General features: G+C 33.6%; 1 protein-coding gene across 1 annotated transcript in view; it reads left to right on the forward strand.

Moving 5' to 3' along the window:
- Positions 1–14,074, forward strand: part of LOC148284640 (uncharacterized) — a 30,639-nt gene extending 16,565 nt beyond the window's left edge. The window contains exons 2-5 of the mRNA XM_088237218.1: positions 7,664–8,170; positions 10,756–10,919; positions 11,650–11,824; positions 11,902–14,074. Coding sequence (XP_088093344.1) covers positions 7,664–8,170; positions 10,756–10,919; positions 11,650–11,824; positions 11,902–11,994 — 939 coding nt within the window. The 3' untranslated portion in view covers positions 11,995–14,074. The remainder of the gene's footprint in view (positions 1–7,663; positions 8,171–10,755; positions 10,920–11,649; positions 11,825–11,901) is intronic.
- The last annotated feature ends 2,998 nt before the right edge of the window (positions 14,075–17,072 follow it).

Below are 17,072 nucleotides of genomic sequence, written 5' to 3' on the forward strand. Positions count from 1 at the left end.
TCATTTTTGTGTTTCGGATTACGTAAATTGTGAGGATATGCGGTGACAGGGAATTTTGATAAATAGTTATTTGAACATAGACGCCTCCCCGATGCTATGCGAAAAAGACAACTGCATTTCGGACCTTTTATGCTAAATATTTTTTACTACTTTTTTCGTACATTTTCAAGAAACTTTGCCGTACAATTGTACGAGTTATTAAATTTAATGCTCCAATTTTTACCGCGCTTAAGAAAAAAATTTTAGTATCCAATTAACCGCAGGGCTGAACTTCCTCATTAATGTTTATACTTTAAAACATTTAAGAAACTTTTTATTTGAAAATCATTTATCGAATAAGAACTCAGTGTACTTTGTTTTTTTTTAAATTGCATGTTTAATGGTTCAAAATATTTACATGGGTATAACAAGTCGATAATTTTATTATTAGTAATCAATCCTACTACCGAATGAGGAAGTGGTTTTTTATAAATATTTTTATGTGTCGTATTATATCAGTGCTATTTTTTTTTTGTAATTACTCCGCCCGTGACGTCACAAGTTGTCGGTTAATTGCGACGACATTTAAAAGTAGAGCCCCGTAACGTCAAAATACAATGATCGTTGACAAAAATGGCTACCCGGAAACCGGAAATCTATCACAACATAATATATTGTATAATTGATATGTTGATTTTAAAGAACTTGTGACATAGTTCAAAGTAGTTAATGTTTATAATTAATTTGATGTATTTTCGAGAAACTTCACCGTACAAAGAAATGCTCTAATTTTTACCGCGTGTTAGAAAACATTTTTTATATCAAATTTCCCTAAAAGTAGCACTGAACTTTTTATCATTGTCGAACTTCACCTCTCGCCATGTTTAGTACTGTACAACTGTATAGACAAAACATAGCCTTATCTAAAATATGTGATACGTAACTATTGAGGTTTTATTAAACACTGCCTTCTATGTTCTTATCTACATTTCAATGAATTATTATACCGTTTTCCACTATTGGTTTATATGTACACTAGCTACGGAATAACGGAAGCTTCTTTTTTTTATTCGACAATATTTTGAGTATGTCAATTTTTTTATTGACAAGTACTGGATTTCATCCCCCAGAGAGTTTATTAAGATTGCTAGATATTTCAACAGAGAGAACATTTTAAATATGGGAATATGGATGTCTATCCATTTACAGAGCTCATGACCTGTTTTCTACCCTGTCTTTTGACACTCTGCCTTTAGATGTTTGGCGGCCTCCATGGTGTAGTGGTCAAGACGCTTGACTCACGCACGGAAGGTTCCGGGTTCGATTCCCGGTGAAAACACAAAAATTAAAAATGTGATTTTTCTCAAGCCTGGGTGCTCTGTGATGTAATTCACCACTGTAATTAGGCCTCCTGGCCTGTTGTGGTGCAAAAAAAAATGAACATTCGTATTTCTTCAATATTATTCCATCTTTTGATTATTGCGAAGTATTGTAGTAAAAATCCAAGAAATATTTTTTTCTATGATATTACGAGTATATAGATGCAGATATAGATTGATATAAAAAAACTACTCTTACTAAAATGAAAGACATAACCCCTACAATATATCACATACAAATAATATAATCACTAGATCCTCAATAAAACACTTAGTCCCTGGACTGGCGCCCAAAGCGTAATACTGACGAACTTACCTTAATGGGTATTACAAATATAATCGCTAAATCGCAGCGATTGGAATGTTAGTGAAGTGTCCGATGCTTCATCGGGTGTGTCAAGAGAATGATGATGATGATTATGTAAGTTATTTTTATGTTGCAAACCTTTGATTAGACTTTATTTTTTCATAATATTATTTTATAGGTATCTTAGATATGAAGTAGTTACCAACATTATAATATATTATATGAAATTATTTATTACACAATATTATTATATATATTTGGTAATGTGTAACTGCTACTGCTATCATGCCATTTTCCCGTAGGGGTAAGCAGAGAGGATGGATCGCCACACACTTCTATCCTGACATACATTCCTAGCTTATTCCACATTCTGTCATAAATGCCCTTCTGTTGTGTCTCTTTTGGAAGTCGAAATTAAATTCCGACTTAACTATCAGTTTTGAAAACAAACGCCTAGATGCACAGATAATGTGGCTAGATTCTGCCCTGTTAACATATACGAGTATCTAGGCGTAAAAATGTTGCCACTATAAAAAATACATTTAGTTATTTTTCAATCTGTTTCACTATCTTTCTGCGTGTACGTATCGAGACATTAAAGGAGCCGGCTTTGTAATCGCTCGGTAGATAAATACAGACGATCGTCAACCATACCGTCTCGGTAAAAGTCAAGTCATATAAAAAATCATGTTCCAGCGAGCATTTTTTGCTTGAATTGAGATTTATTGGATTTTATAATTGCTTTGAAGTGGCCACTTTTTATCAGAAGCCTATTTAAAATATAAATGAGAACTGATATTAATTTTAATTACGTAAGGAACGAGGACTAATTTTCGGGGTCATACAGATATCCTTTAAAATCGCAGCCCAGAATTTAATGATCTGCTCTATTAGACCTCGACGAAAAATTATTGAAATGTTAACTGTACCTTCGTGCATTTTTTAAAGGAAAGGAATAAATCGCTAGTAACATACGAGTAGATCAAATGAACAGATTTCTTAGGAAGGCAAAATACAAAACACATTTCTCATAAAATAATTTATGATACGCAATGAGAAATATATAATTAATTACTCCTATTTCCTGCAATGCCAAACATAAACGTGATAATATAATTGATTTCAAACTCGTGGGCGTTTATCCACATTTAAACAAGTTTTTATTGGTTATTTATTACGTAATTTCACCAGTAAAAAACAAGCTAATACTAATATTAAATGTTGCATCAAAATAGCGTCCTATGACTTGATGCATATATAATATAATATATTACTTGTGAAAAGGGTGATCGCGAGAAGTAATAGCGATGATTCCACTTAGTAAATCTTTATGTATCTCATTCATTTTATAAGACTAAACGCGTCACAAAAAAGCGATTTGTATATAATTTAGAGCTAAACTTTGTAGACGACATAAGTATTATGTATTGATTTTGTTGTGATATTGTAAACTTACGCATTTGTCGGATTGAATATAAATATAATCCCCGATTAGTTATTTATGCATGCAGTATGTACTCGTAAAATAAATAAAAAACAAACAAAACAAGAAACATTTAGAACATTATTAATCATATTAGTATAGGGTACAGGGTTTTTCCAAACGATGAATTTATTTACGCACCACTATATAAATGAAATTAGAAACGTTATTATTTATTCTCATATTATCGAATCTCATAATATCGCTGGACCGCTCATAGAATCACCACCACCACTTTTACCCCTTTCGCACCTAATGGTGCATAGGGTACTGTATTGGTACACCAATCGCACTGTATCTTGATCGTTTTTGTTACATAAAGGTAAGATGATTAGTCTTACGCTTCAGGTGCCAGCCCAGGGACAATGAATAGAATGCTCACACGATGGTTGTAAATAAACCTTTTAAAACCATAATCTATAGCTGAAAACCTCAAATAAATTGTTTTACAGCTGTAAATACGGTAGAAAAAAGTCTACACGTTTCTTGCGACGCATGTTTGAATTTGTTCAGAAAATTGTTTTCGTGCAAAGGTCGAAGAGTTTTAGGGTATTATAGAATTACTGGTTCATCGTGTGACCTCGAGCGACGTCGCTCGCACCGCCGCGCCGTCTTAACAAAACAACGCATTGCATCAGTTTTTTTGCACATGGACTGACCACTCAAAACAAAGGTTTTCTTTGTTCGTGAGTTCTGTAAAACTGCGTCGGAAACTGCGGTGCAGCGTGCAATTTGTCTCTATTTAAAAATTAAACCTCCAACTAAAAAGATCATGTTTCTGTCATTTGTATCGCCAATTTGAGCCTACCGGGTCTCCCATATGTCTGTAAAGAAACAAGCCCGGGCTGACTGCGCGTATCGGCATCAGAGGAGAACGTGCGACGAATTAAAGAGTTTCGTGTGTAGCCAAATAAAGCCAACAACAGAGATGGGACTACCCCAACTAGTTATGTGACGTGTTTTAAGGTGTTTTCTTTTTCTTCTCAAAATGTAGAATTCATAATTTTTAATAACCCTGTACCTCCTATACACATAAAATATAATTTGACAGTAAACAAGGTTTACGAAGCTTTACGTTTTAACATACATGGATTTGGTGATTTGCCTTCAAATAAAAAAACCCAAACATTTAATAATTTTTAAAATGACCGTTTTTCACCGTTATATTTTAACGTAATTGTAATTATATGACCTTTTGTCGGATTTTTAATTTTATGAAATGCGTGTGTGGGGAATGGCATATTACCACTGATGATTTTTAAATATTATTATTAAGTTAAAAGGGTGATACTATCTCTTATGTGGATGCGTAGTTGCGTCGATCAATTAAACTACATAAAACAAAAAATCTCAATAAGTGGCAAATGTTAGCGCCTCCACCCCAGTTAAATGTGAGTTCAAGGTAGACCGGTCAGCGTATCTTTCGGCTCAATCTTAGTACTGCAGTTACTGCGTTCACTTTGTTAAAATGCGCTAAGGATACGATGTATTGTAAATTTATTCGACGTTATTGCGAAGACTTTTTTACTCGTTGCGCTCTTTACGAACACACGACTTTATCTTCCACCTAATTAAAGGAGACCGAGAAGTTCATAATAATTTCCAAATGCACGATGTTTGAATGTGCTTTTTTTTTATCGTGCCCCGTAAAATATAATTACTCGGAAGTCGAGTTAAGGCCTTCGAACGGAACGGCGAAGCCGTTTTCTCGTTCAGCATTCGGCATACAGCATACAGGCGAGGCGTAAAAAGTAAAAATCACTTATTTAGTTACGTGCAATATAAAACAGAAACTTTTACATTTATTTAAGGTATATTTAATCCGCGCCCTTTTATAATCACATATAATTATTTAAGTAGGTAATGCCAAGCTATTATTTAGAGATCGGAATAAAAGTTCATACCGCATTACGTAATCTAACATGCCTGTTCGGCTCCGGTACGTGTACGAAAGTTTCACAAATAGGATTAAGTGGCCGTTATAGATTATTTTACCATCAAAAAGGTCATAGATTTCGATACACTTTTCTAGATTTTTTTCGCTTAATTATTCACATCAAATTCATGCTGAAATGGGTTTAATTTTAGTTTCTGAGAAATGTTTCACAAATTTGACGAATTAATTACACATTGCTTAAATATTTCCGTTTTTTATTTTATTATATAAGAAATGGCTGTTATACTGTTATTTGATTGATGAAAAATTTCATTATAAAATTGTAGATGGATACCTATGCATATTTATGGTTTTGTTATTTTTTTTACGTTTTTATTATTTTACTTCACACGAGCACATTTTCTTAGTTATGAATATAAACTTGCAATAATCATAACAGTAACCAAATAATCGAAGAAAATTGTGCGTACGGACGTCAAACAGCTCTCGTGTGAATTCGAACTTGTGATTTGCAGGCATGAATAAATATTAAATAAATAAGTACCTACGTATTATTTATTTTCCCATGCACTGCAGATTTATGTACGTGGATACAATATGCCTTTTGTTTTAAACTCAATATGAGGTACCTAAATCTATTGCGAAAATGGTGGCGCCTAAAAATTGAAAGGCATTTTGCACGGTGTGTCCAATCGTATTTTGCAAAAATTGATGCATGGCGTCACAGTTACATTCCTTCTAATAAATCCCTTTAGTTTTTATCGTTGGTTTTATCGTTGAAAACCGCCACACGTCACAGTTTAATATTAAATTTAGCCTGTTCGACTTTTTAAAAGAACGTTTATGTTTTTTTTACAATAAAAAATATTAAAGATGTAAAACTTATTTTCACTTTTAAAAAAAAAAAAAATTAATTGCCTCTGTTCAATAAAGCTACTTACTAACTGCATTTTAAATACTGAATAATTATGTGACGAAAACTGATAACTTTATTATATAATAAATTAGACAGGCGCAGTTGGTTAGACGGCTAACTATGAAACTGGTGTCGCGGGTTCGATTCCCGCAAGAAGGAAATCCTAGAAAGTTTTTTTTCTAAATTGGTCTGGGTGTTATGGTGTATATTTCATCATTTCCTTCCATATCCTTTCTTTCCTACCTGCTGACAAGCTTCTAAAGTAGAGGCTTAGCGGGTCATTCCTTAAAAAAAAAAAATTTAACAAATTTTCTTAAAATTGACTCAGCTTTTTAATTAATATTTTTGATGTTTGAACAAAGTGATTTTATTTTATTTTAATATATTAAACTTTTTAATTGAATTCAAAAGTTATTAATTGAATCATTTCTAGTTAATCATAGAAAATGAGTAAATTTCTATGATGGAAACTAAAAAAAAAATAGGAAAGGAAATCTCAAAATCTGCTTTAATTGTTCCTCAAATTATCAGTGAATCATAGATAAAATTTCATTCATGTTTCCCCACCTTATATTGTCTATGGGCAATTATACTTTTTACGCTGTCTTGGCAATATTCAAAAGCAATTAATTTTCAATTATACCAAAGTAGCTTACCAGAGTGCTTCCTGTTTTGTAAATTACTCTAATATTTTATTTTCATCAGCTAACTGTTTGGCTAGAATAGTCGACTTTTGTAACTGCTGTTTTTTCCTGTAGAATTATACCAAAACGAATAGAGTTTCTTGCAATCAGTTAATGTAGCTTTGTTATATTGTGTTTGGAAAATTAGCTTTATTTATTTTAAGCATAAAAATGAAATCGTGGCTCTGTGTAAACTGAAAAACAAAACATGAAAGGCATCCGAGAAGGCAGCCCATGTCTACTGTCTACCCACCATTAATCATTTCTGAATATGCCTAGTTCCTTAGAGGGAGCTTGCCAGTTAATTAACTACCTTTTTGCGTATTTTATTTAAGATTTATGATAGTTGATAATTTGTACAATGTTTCTTATTACTTGACACAGTTTCTAGAAATTAGTTACTTTTTATTGATAGTAATATTTTTTTTTCAAAATGTAATGTTTTCTCTGTATTTTTTTAAAACTTTAGGTACCATGTGTTACTAATTTAGAATATCGTGGGGTAATTACTACAATCAAATCAATATTATTGAGTTATTCTACATTAGAATCATATTATGATGATTTGAATGCGAGACTTGTCTATTTCTAGCATTCACGGAGGAGGACAAAAAAGGTGGGTTTAGTGGGTAACTGATAAGTGCTGATTTTGAAGTTACTTAGTTGTACTAATTACCCCACAATATTATGTTAATTAATTAACAAATTCTGCCTCAAATTTATCAACTGGAAAGTCAATAATGATGCCTAGAACCCAACACTGCGTGTTTTTGATTTTTGCCTTAAAAAAAACTATCAAATGAACTAAATGTTTTTAAAAGTTGTATGATGGTATTCCACATCCCTTAATCAATTTTTTAAGGACAATAACTAGGTTCAAAATACATATTTCTTTGACCTAATCCTATCTTGATTTGTTTTGGAGTTATGAGGTTAAAGTAGCTTTGTTATTAAAAAAAAGTGTTGTAGTATTTTTTATTTGTGCAGTTTTTTTATTTGTTGTTTTTGGATTATTGCAGCATCAGCAACAAGGACAGCAGAATCAACATTCCTCACAACAGAATTCGCAGCAAGCTGTGACGCAACAGTCGCAGAACCAGCAGCAGGTACTCCAGCAGCAACTGCAGTCTGCGCAGCAACGTATACAATCGGCGCAACAGCAGATCCAGTCCCAGCAACAACAGTTGCAACAGTCTCAACAGCAACAGCAACAGTTGCAATCGCAACAGCAACAGCAACAGATACAGTCACAACAATTGCAACAGCAACACTTACAGCAGCAACAACTGCAACAGCAACAGTTACAGCAGCAGCAACAGCATCATCAATTAGGTCAAGGCTTACACCAACCGCAAGTTACACCGAAGAGCAGAATGCCGAGAGGAAAGGCAGATATGAAGCCGCGTGGGAGGATGACGGCGTACGCCTTCTTTGTTCAGACATGTCGCGAGGAGCATAAGAAGAAGCACCCTGACGAGAATGTTATTTTTGCCGCTTTCTCCAAGAAGTGCGCTGAGAGGTGGAAGGTTGGCATTATTTTATTTTTCATTTATAGATTAACATAGTTGCGTTAAATATTTTAATCAGTAAGATGTAAAATCCCGCACAAAAACTATTCCTTTCTGCTCACCATATTGCATACTGTATTTTTCTATTTATTTTCCTTTCAAGTTGTTTTGCCATGAGTCATTCGCATTCGTTACCGATATTATAGGCGGCATTGCGGCGTCCATTATCGGGGCTAATATTTGTAAATTAAATAAACATATACATTGTGCAGATATTTATGTAACATTGTACATTTGAATTAGTGTCACAGCTGTCCTTATATACAGTGCTAATCTGAGTTGTTTCAGAGTTTTTTTGTAATTTATTTAGTACTGTATTTCAGGATGACTTTAGTTGCATACCATTTGTAAATTTCAATAGCTCTTTTACTAATTGAGTTTGTGGTAACTACGTCTTTCTAATATGGAATATAAAAATGGGAAACGGGACATCATTTCTCAATTACTCAATGCAGTGTTTGGCTATAGTTGATTTATTAGGATAACAGAGCCTGTAGGTATGCCTCGTAATTATTTTGACAGCCTGCCGTATGTAGACTTTCAAATGGTTTTAATAATTTTATTTTTGAATGCCGTCGGTTTTGATCATCTGATATTGTTTGTGGGAAGTCCCGGTCCTTGATTGATCTTTTAAGATCTTAAATTTTTTTGACATGCAGAAAATGCTTTTGATTTCGCATTTTTATCCCCACAAAGTTGATAAACTGTTAAAAAAGGAAAAAAAAATACTACGCGATATTTAAACAAAATACAAGTCTATTTGAAAATCCATATAAACAAAACTATGGAAATTTATTAACAGATCAAGTTGAAACCTGACTTTCTATATTGCGACATGTTTACCAACAAAACAAAAAAAAACATTGATCCCTTACTACACTAGATAACTTGGTAATACAAAAAAAATACAAAAAGGGTGACATTTATTGTATGTACTTGATAAATAAATACAATGATTATGGCATCTATTATTAATATTATGTAAAAAAATATATGTTAATGGGATCAAAGCTTTCAGTAATGTCAAGTCTACAAGATTATTGACTCGAAAAAATTGGCCTATATTTTCTGCCGCTGGCCATTTTAGGGCCTCGATCCCCCGCTGACAATTTTTTGATCAGTGCACACATCTATTACACATAAATATTAAGTAGTATTCACATTCAGTGTATCCTTCATGCTATTTATATATTCTTTCTTTATTTAAAAAATAAACACCGCCCTGCAGCATTTATCGATGCACAATAGTTTAGAAAAACTAAATTTCCATGTGACTGGCTGTGAAAATCGAAGAAATTTCACAATTTTTATACTCAAATAAACATGTAGAATTGTATTTAACACGCAGTACGTTTTTATCCAAAACATTGATTTTTTCCACAAAGAAAACTCTCGATTCAAAATATAATTAATATATCTAAGATGATACTTTTAAATTTTTGTACATCTCCTTATACGAGTTAGCTAAATCAGTATTTTCAGGCATTGCGTAGTAGGTGGAATAATTCAGCCAAATGAATCTCACCCACATTAATGAAAGGTTTCATTTCTATTACTTTATAACAAATGGAGGACTTGAGGAAATGTGGATTGGCAGAATGGTGAATGTTACACTGTGTGAAGTGATTAATTAATCCAGCCAATGACAGCTCCATTATAATTTAATCTAGACCAGGGCTGTCCAAAGCACGGCTCGCGGCTTATATTTGTGCGGCCCGCGAAGTGTTTTTGATCTACAGCAAATACGAAAATTAACTAGTTGCACAGAACATTACATAAAGGTGGAAAATTTTAAAGGATGCAACTTTTTGACCACCTGAATTACACTGACGTGGTAATATTTGAGCAGCGTTTTGCAGATTTTAAAGAATTGGAGAGCGATATATCTCTTTTCTCCCATCCATTAACGATTGCAATTGAAAGCGTTACACTAATTACTAATTGAAATTATGTAATCTACAATCAGACCCCTTTTACAAGGTTAGAACAGAATCTGGAATGGAATTTTTTAAGCTCTTTGGTGAGCGTTTCTCCAAACTAACGAATCTCAGCTTAAAAATGGGGTCGATGACGGGCAGTATCTATCTTTGTGAAAGTGCAATTTCAACTATGAATTTTATAAAATCTAAATATAGGTCTTCACTGTCAGATAAGTCACTTACACACGCACTGTGTCTGGCATCAACTGATATTAATGTTGATATTGACAGAATTTAAAAAAATAAAATTGATGAAGAACCGACTAATAAAATTAAGTATATTATAACAATGACGTCCCTATATTTTTATTTTTTCTTCAAAAAGTTAAAGCGTTTGTTTCTGCGGCCCTCTAATCTATATTATATTATTAGGATTGGCCTGGGATCATATCTGGTTTGGACAGCCCGGCTCTAGACTATTCCTTTCTGGAATTTTTTTCCCTCCGTTGTAATAAATTTCAAATGTTTATCTTTATATCACAGCGATGATCACACCATGCTCGCTATAATCTCTTCCACTAGACCTGACAGTTTACTATTATTTCGGTTGGCATTTAATTTCAGACGATGTTGGATAAGGAGAAGCAGAGGTTCCACGAGATGGCCGAGAGGGACAAGAAGCGCTACGACCTCGAGATGCAGAGTTATGTGCCTCCCAAGGGGGAGAAGGTCGGCCGCGGTCGCAAGAGGAAACAGATTAAAGACCCCAATGCACCCAAAAGATCTCTGTGAGTTCAACATGGTCATGGAACCTTTAATTTATTTTCATTTATCGCTCTTTATTTTCATTTAATATTTTGTACATTATATTAGTAATATTTATGAAGACTTGACAAGAATTTTTTAATTCAATGTATTTTTATGTTGTTTATTTTTTATGGCTGCTAATTTTTTGAATACATATCTACATAACAAATTAAAAAAATAGTATCTTCATATCCATGAAATATTAATTCAAATTTAAATAAAAAATAACCTATTGTATTATAAACTAAATTATTAATGTATTATTTTTGTACTCGGTGGCCCCTAATTGCTTCATGCGGGGGGCGTTACTGTGTTCAATTCCCAGTAAAATCACAATAATTAAATGTGATTTTTTCAAACATTCTTTTTAAAGTTCACTTAATAATTTCTCATTTAGTTAATATAATTTTTTTTTACAAAATATATCATTTTCCTTTTTGTTATACATACAATATATATATATGCATGTACAAGAAAAATCCATCATCGCAAAAGACAAATTGTCATAAAACAAAACAAATTGTCAATAAACGTCAGAATAATCATAAAAATATTACTAAATAGAATTCGGCATAAAAACGATATGCATTCCGTGTTTGTTAAATCCAATGATTTTTTAAAGAATATTTGTGGTGTTTGATGTATAAAAAGAGTAAGAACAATAAAAAAAATGCTGTTAAAGTTTTTGTAATAAACTGTAATTTTTTACAGATCGGCTTTCTTCTGGTTCTGCAATGATGAACGTTCCAAGGTGAAGGCGATCAACCCCGAGTACGGGGTGGGTGATATCGCCAAGGAGCTCGGCCGGCGCTGGGCTGATTGCGATCCCGAGGCTAAGTCCAAATACGAAGCACTCTCCGAGAAGGATAAGGCTCGTTACGACAGGGTGAGTTTCTCTGCCGATCTCCGCAATCATTGCGGCGAGCATCATTCACCTTATCCTAATTTGTATCCGATTTGCAGGAGATGACCGCTTACAAGAAGAAGCCCAAGCCGGTAGTGCCCGTCCCCGAGGAAGAGGAAGAGGAGGAGGCAGAGGAGGATGAGTTTGAGTAGATGCGGCCGTTTCCCACTCGCCCTGACAAGAAATCCTTTCCTGCGCAGGGAAATCCCAAAACACTGTCGGTTGTCCCACCGACGTCACAAAACGCTCTCCCACGGAGATTAGGAATACAATGTGTACCTGTTCATTATTATTACTATTGTTGAACTCGAATTTTTAGTTAATGTGACAATTGAAAACTCTTTTTTACGACGATAAGTGGTGTGGTGACAATTTTTGTGTTTATGGATATTGAAAAATTGTTTATGCGGAGGTGTTATAGTAGCTAGAAATGTTATTAGCGGAGGCTGGAACTGTTTTGGTGTTTCCCTGCATAGTAAGTACAGTACGTCTGTACTTGCATTCCGTAGTCCTCGGGGAACAGTGAAGAATGCGGATCCTCGATCCTTTGTTATAGAATCTCGAGTTTGAAGTCCGAGTGTCTTTGTTGATTGGAGATGGAATATGTAAATATAAACTTGTATTTTTTTTTCTATGAATTGCCGAAAATCGAAACCGAAGTAATATAGGTGTCGGTGTAAGTGTAGGTTTAAAGGTATTACTTCTTGACCTTTTGCCGATAACTCGTGAATCAAGAAGATATGTTGCACCGCATGTTCGGTTACCAGATCTCAAATCTATTTTGTAGGAATTATTGGAAATAATTATACGAGATAATTGGTTGATGGGATGCCCAAGTGCTTTAGTGATTCTAAAAATGAATATTTTGGATGCGTCGACACTTTGACTGATGCAATAATTGTACAATCTATATACCTATCCATGATACAAAGGAACTTTCCCGGACATTTGGTGTTTTGTAAGTAAACTGTTTACAGGATTTGGCATTTTACTTACGTCCCCCATAACAAGAGTGCTATTTTAGATTTTCTCCAATTCTCTGTGTATTGTTAGTATTATAAAAATATTACATGTAAGTTTCTTCTTTCAAATATTTCCCGACTGCTCTGTAAAATTACACTCTAAATATCGGTTAGTGCTTGGCTAACTCGATTCCATTATTACATATGTAATAAACTTATCGATTTGTTTTGTTACTCGGTAACTTACATGTTCAAATTTATTTTATTTGTTAAAAATGTTTAGCTAAAAGGAAATTTGCTCAACACCTGTAAGATTATCTGTCTAGTATTTCACACGAATAATTTACTACAATTTGATCAAGATAGTTTGGTTCCTTGCTAATTGATCGGTAGAATAACTTGTGCGGATAATCTTAAAGGTGACTCCAAAGCTCTCTAAATTAAAGGTGTTTTGCTTTATTTAACACTTAAATGTATAAATAATAAAATCAATTGTTGCCATGCCTTTCCGAACATTTTCTAGATTAAATACCTTTAAAAATGAATAGTATGTTTAGTTTGGAATTGTCTGCGAAGTGGAGGGAGAATGACGGTTAACGCCGAGTGTGGAACATCCCTCACATTGTGTAGCGCGGAGTCTTGTATCCGTAGTGAAGGCTACCCAATTAGAGTATTAATTAAAATAAATTATTTCTGTTGTTTAAAGTGTATAAATACACCATATTGGCGAGTGTGCTCTGTTTGCAGAGCGCTCACTGGTGGCTTCAGATTCAGCCCCGTGCTGGGCTGTGTTCTATTCAACTTGTTTCTGTCAGAGGAATTTCTAGACTTAAATATTTCTTTACATAGCATTCTGCGCTAGTTGACATGTATGAAATTCTTTTTATTCCAAATGAAGTCAGTTTCATATTGACCACAAAATGTACACTTAGTAAAAGTAGACGCTAGAAATTTATTTCTAGTATTTTTTGTTAGTATGTCGGAATTCCTTAGAACTGGACGACTTGACAAATATTTGTTTTGCATACTCGCAGAGTGTTTTCTTTGTTCCAAATTATTATTTTTATATGAAATATGTAATGTGATTCATTATGAATTTGTTGGTTTTTTTAATATCTATGAAATAATTCTGGAGAAGAGCATATAAATTTATGTTTTAAACCCATTTAATGGATTTTGTCAGATCTATTGACAACCACTATGTATTATGGTAAGAACACTAAGCAATGTTTAATTTTTATCTTTTAAGCTAAATAAATTTTCAAAAATGTGTGTCTATTTCATTTCAAATAAGTTATATTTATGAATTTGGTGGATCCTTTGCGTAAATGCCCCACGAATGAACATCAATTACGCAATAATTATGTATAATTTTTTTTAGATTCATTTTTATAATAAAGATACCATTATTGAATGTTCCGAAAGTGATGAAACCGGTCACTGGTTATTCCAAATTTGTGAATGTATCACATGCCTTTTATTTATGGTGAACGGGCATTTTTGCATCATGCGAATGTGGTTGGTAAATAATCAAAATTGAAAACAAACATAATGGACATCTTCTTCTTCGATGGCGCTAAAGCCATCGAAGCCTTGGCCTCTGTCAACTTTTGCCTCCAACTCTGTTGTCCTCAGCAGCCATTTTCCAATTTGCAACTTGTAGAAGCTGTGCTGCATCTTTTTTTACTTCATCCTCTCACCTCAGTCTAGGTCTTCCAATCCTTCTATTACCCCCTTGATGTCCAGTCATGACTCTCTTAGTTACTCGCGCATCAGGCATTCTTTGTATGTGTCCGGCCCATATCACCTTAAGCAGTTTTATGTGGGTTTAGATACTAGGGGATTCATATATTGTGTACAATTCGGCATTTTGCCTAATGCGCCACTCTTCTCCATCTTTTGCGGGACCACAAATTCGGCAAAGTACTCTCCTTTCAAATATATCCAGCATCTCAACGGACATTACTGTCAGGGTCAGTGCCTCTCATCCATACGCCAATACAGTCCTAATAATGGTCTTGTACAGGGTTATCTTCGTTTTCCTGTGGACGCTTCTTGACTTAAGCACTGGCAGAAAGGAGAAATATGTTCTGTTGCTCGCCGATATTCGTTTCTTTATTGCTGTAGTTTCCTTGTTACATTCTGTGAGAAGAGAGCCTAAGTAAGTGAACTGGTCGACTGCCTCAAAGGAGTAACTATCTCTGAACTGCACGCTACATCTTGCTCTGGATGGGTTTCGGCTTAATATAAACTTTGTTTTATCTTCATTAATTCTCAAGCCCAGCTCGCGCGCAGCGGTTCCCATAGGGTAGAAGATTTCCTTAAGGATCTTCCAACTATATTTAGGAAAAAACCCACTTGTTTTTTAAATCATTTGAATGGATCCGTAGCATGTCATAACAAAATAAATTGTTTTAATTAAATTACATATTTAAAAGCTTCAATCAAATATATTTATGTAAAGAATCACTTGGCAAAGCGCCCTTGAGGTATAATACGACGAAAATGGTGCTATATAAGTTATCCATAATAATCTGCATATCTGACTACTCTTAAAGCATATATATGGGAGCCAGTATGGATTAATGTTTTACGGATGACATGTTCTAGCACTAAGTTACACACATTGCATTTACAATTACCTAGGGACTTGAGCAAGGGGATAGCCTGGCACATAATGGACAACACAAGTAAATTCAAGCAATAAAATATAAAACAGATAACAAGGAAATTGAATTTTGAATCCACTAAAAATACATTTGAGGAGAATATTTAAGAAAAAAGACATGAATTGAGATGGAAAGAACAAGATGATGGTTATATTCTATGTTTTTTATAGTAGATAAATCATATAAAAAATTGTAATGATCTTCCATAAAAAAATTTCACTAGAAAACTTGAATTTTTAAAAATTTTCATTCCGAGGTACAAATAAAAAAAAAAAGTGAAATTTAATATTGGATGTTATTAAGTTGTGTGTAAACGCAAAAACCATCGATGACCTGTCCTTTCATTCATCGCACCATTTTGCAAATATCGCGAGCACCTTTGCCAGCTTTATTTCCTCTATGGAATGTAAACAGAATGCGGTGTCGAAATTACTCACTTTCGTCTACTTGACATTCCATTTTGAAGGCTTTTAATAAAAAATAAAATATATGTTCCGTTAAAGCAAGCACAATGTCTCATAGACCAAAAAATTACTTTTGGAGCTAATTTTTTGATTTGGAAAAAAATGGACATCACCTAATACAATAAATTGTAAGAATATTTATGAATACTTAAGAAATTCCCACATAAAAAATAATGGGAGCTTAGATTTTAAAGACATTAAATTTATGAGGGATTAATTTGTTCATAAACAAATAATAATGTATTTAACATATTAAAATAAAATAAAATCACTTTGTTTTTATGTACCACTTATATTTTTATAATTTTACAGCCAACTAGTTTCGGCATTACTATGCCTTCTTCAGGGTTAATTACAAACTAACATAACATATATAAAATTTCAAAGTGAGGGTAGAGTGGGCGTGGCTTCGAGAGTAGAGAAGAGAGGGGGTTTGTGTGTGAAGAATGCATAGTATTGCAAAAACTAGTTGGTTGTCAAATTATAAAAATATAAGTGGTACATAAAAACAAAGTGATTTTATTTTATTTTAATATATCAAATAATAATGTTCCACAAAGTAAGTGCATCAAACATCAAAAATAAATAATAATGTGCCTAAACACAACCTCTAATTTCTGTGTCTGATGAAGAATACAGTTCTGTGTGTTAAATAGAACCAGAACCCTAGAAGAGTGTTTTAGACCCAATGGATACTCTGGTAAAAATCCTGAAAAAAGAAATTGACTTGAGATAAGTCTAGTTGTATAGTGGTTGAAGCGTTTGTGTACCATTCTTGAGGTCCTGGGTTCGATTCCTGGCAGGGGGGACGTGAAATATTCATTTTAGAGGTGGTCATCCATTGCGATATTTCACTGTTCCTGGACTGGCACCTGCGGTGCTATTCTGAATCTTCTATACCCCCTAGAGCATTGGTTCAAAACCAGCTATCCGCAAGAGCTGAAATATGGTCCGCTAAAGATAAAAAATTTGTTTTAAATTATTAATCCCTTAATATGCGGTCTGAGTAGTGACGATGAATCGATTGAAAGTGATATGCGTGTAGCTTTGAGACTTGTATAGAGCTCAAAAATCATATTCCCGCAAACCGAATTATTTTTTTTACTAAAACTGTGTTTTCTGTTATAATAGTGTA

The sequence above is a fragment of the Micrasema longulum genome, unplaced genomic scaffold (assembly GCF_059751315.1).
Source record: "Micrasema longulum isolate JH-2025_06_02 unplaced genomic scaffold, ASM5975131v1 h1tg000101l, whole genome shotgun sequence".
In the NCBI taxonomy this organism is placed as follows: domain Eukaryota; kingdom Metazoa; phylum Arthropoda; class Insecta; order Trichoptera; family Brachycentridae; genus Micrasema; species Micrasema longulum.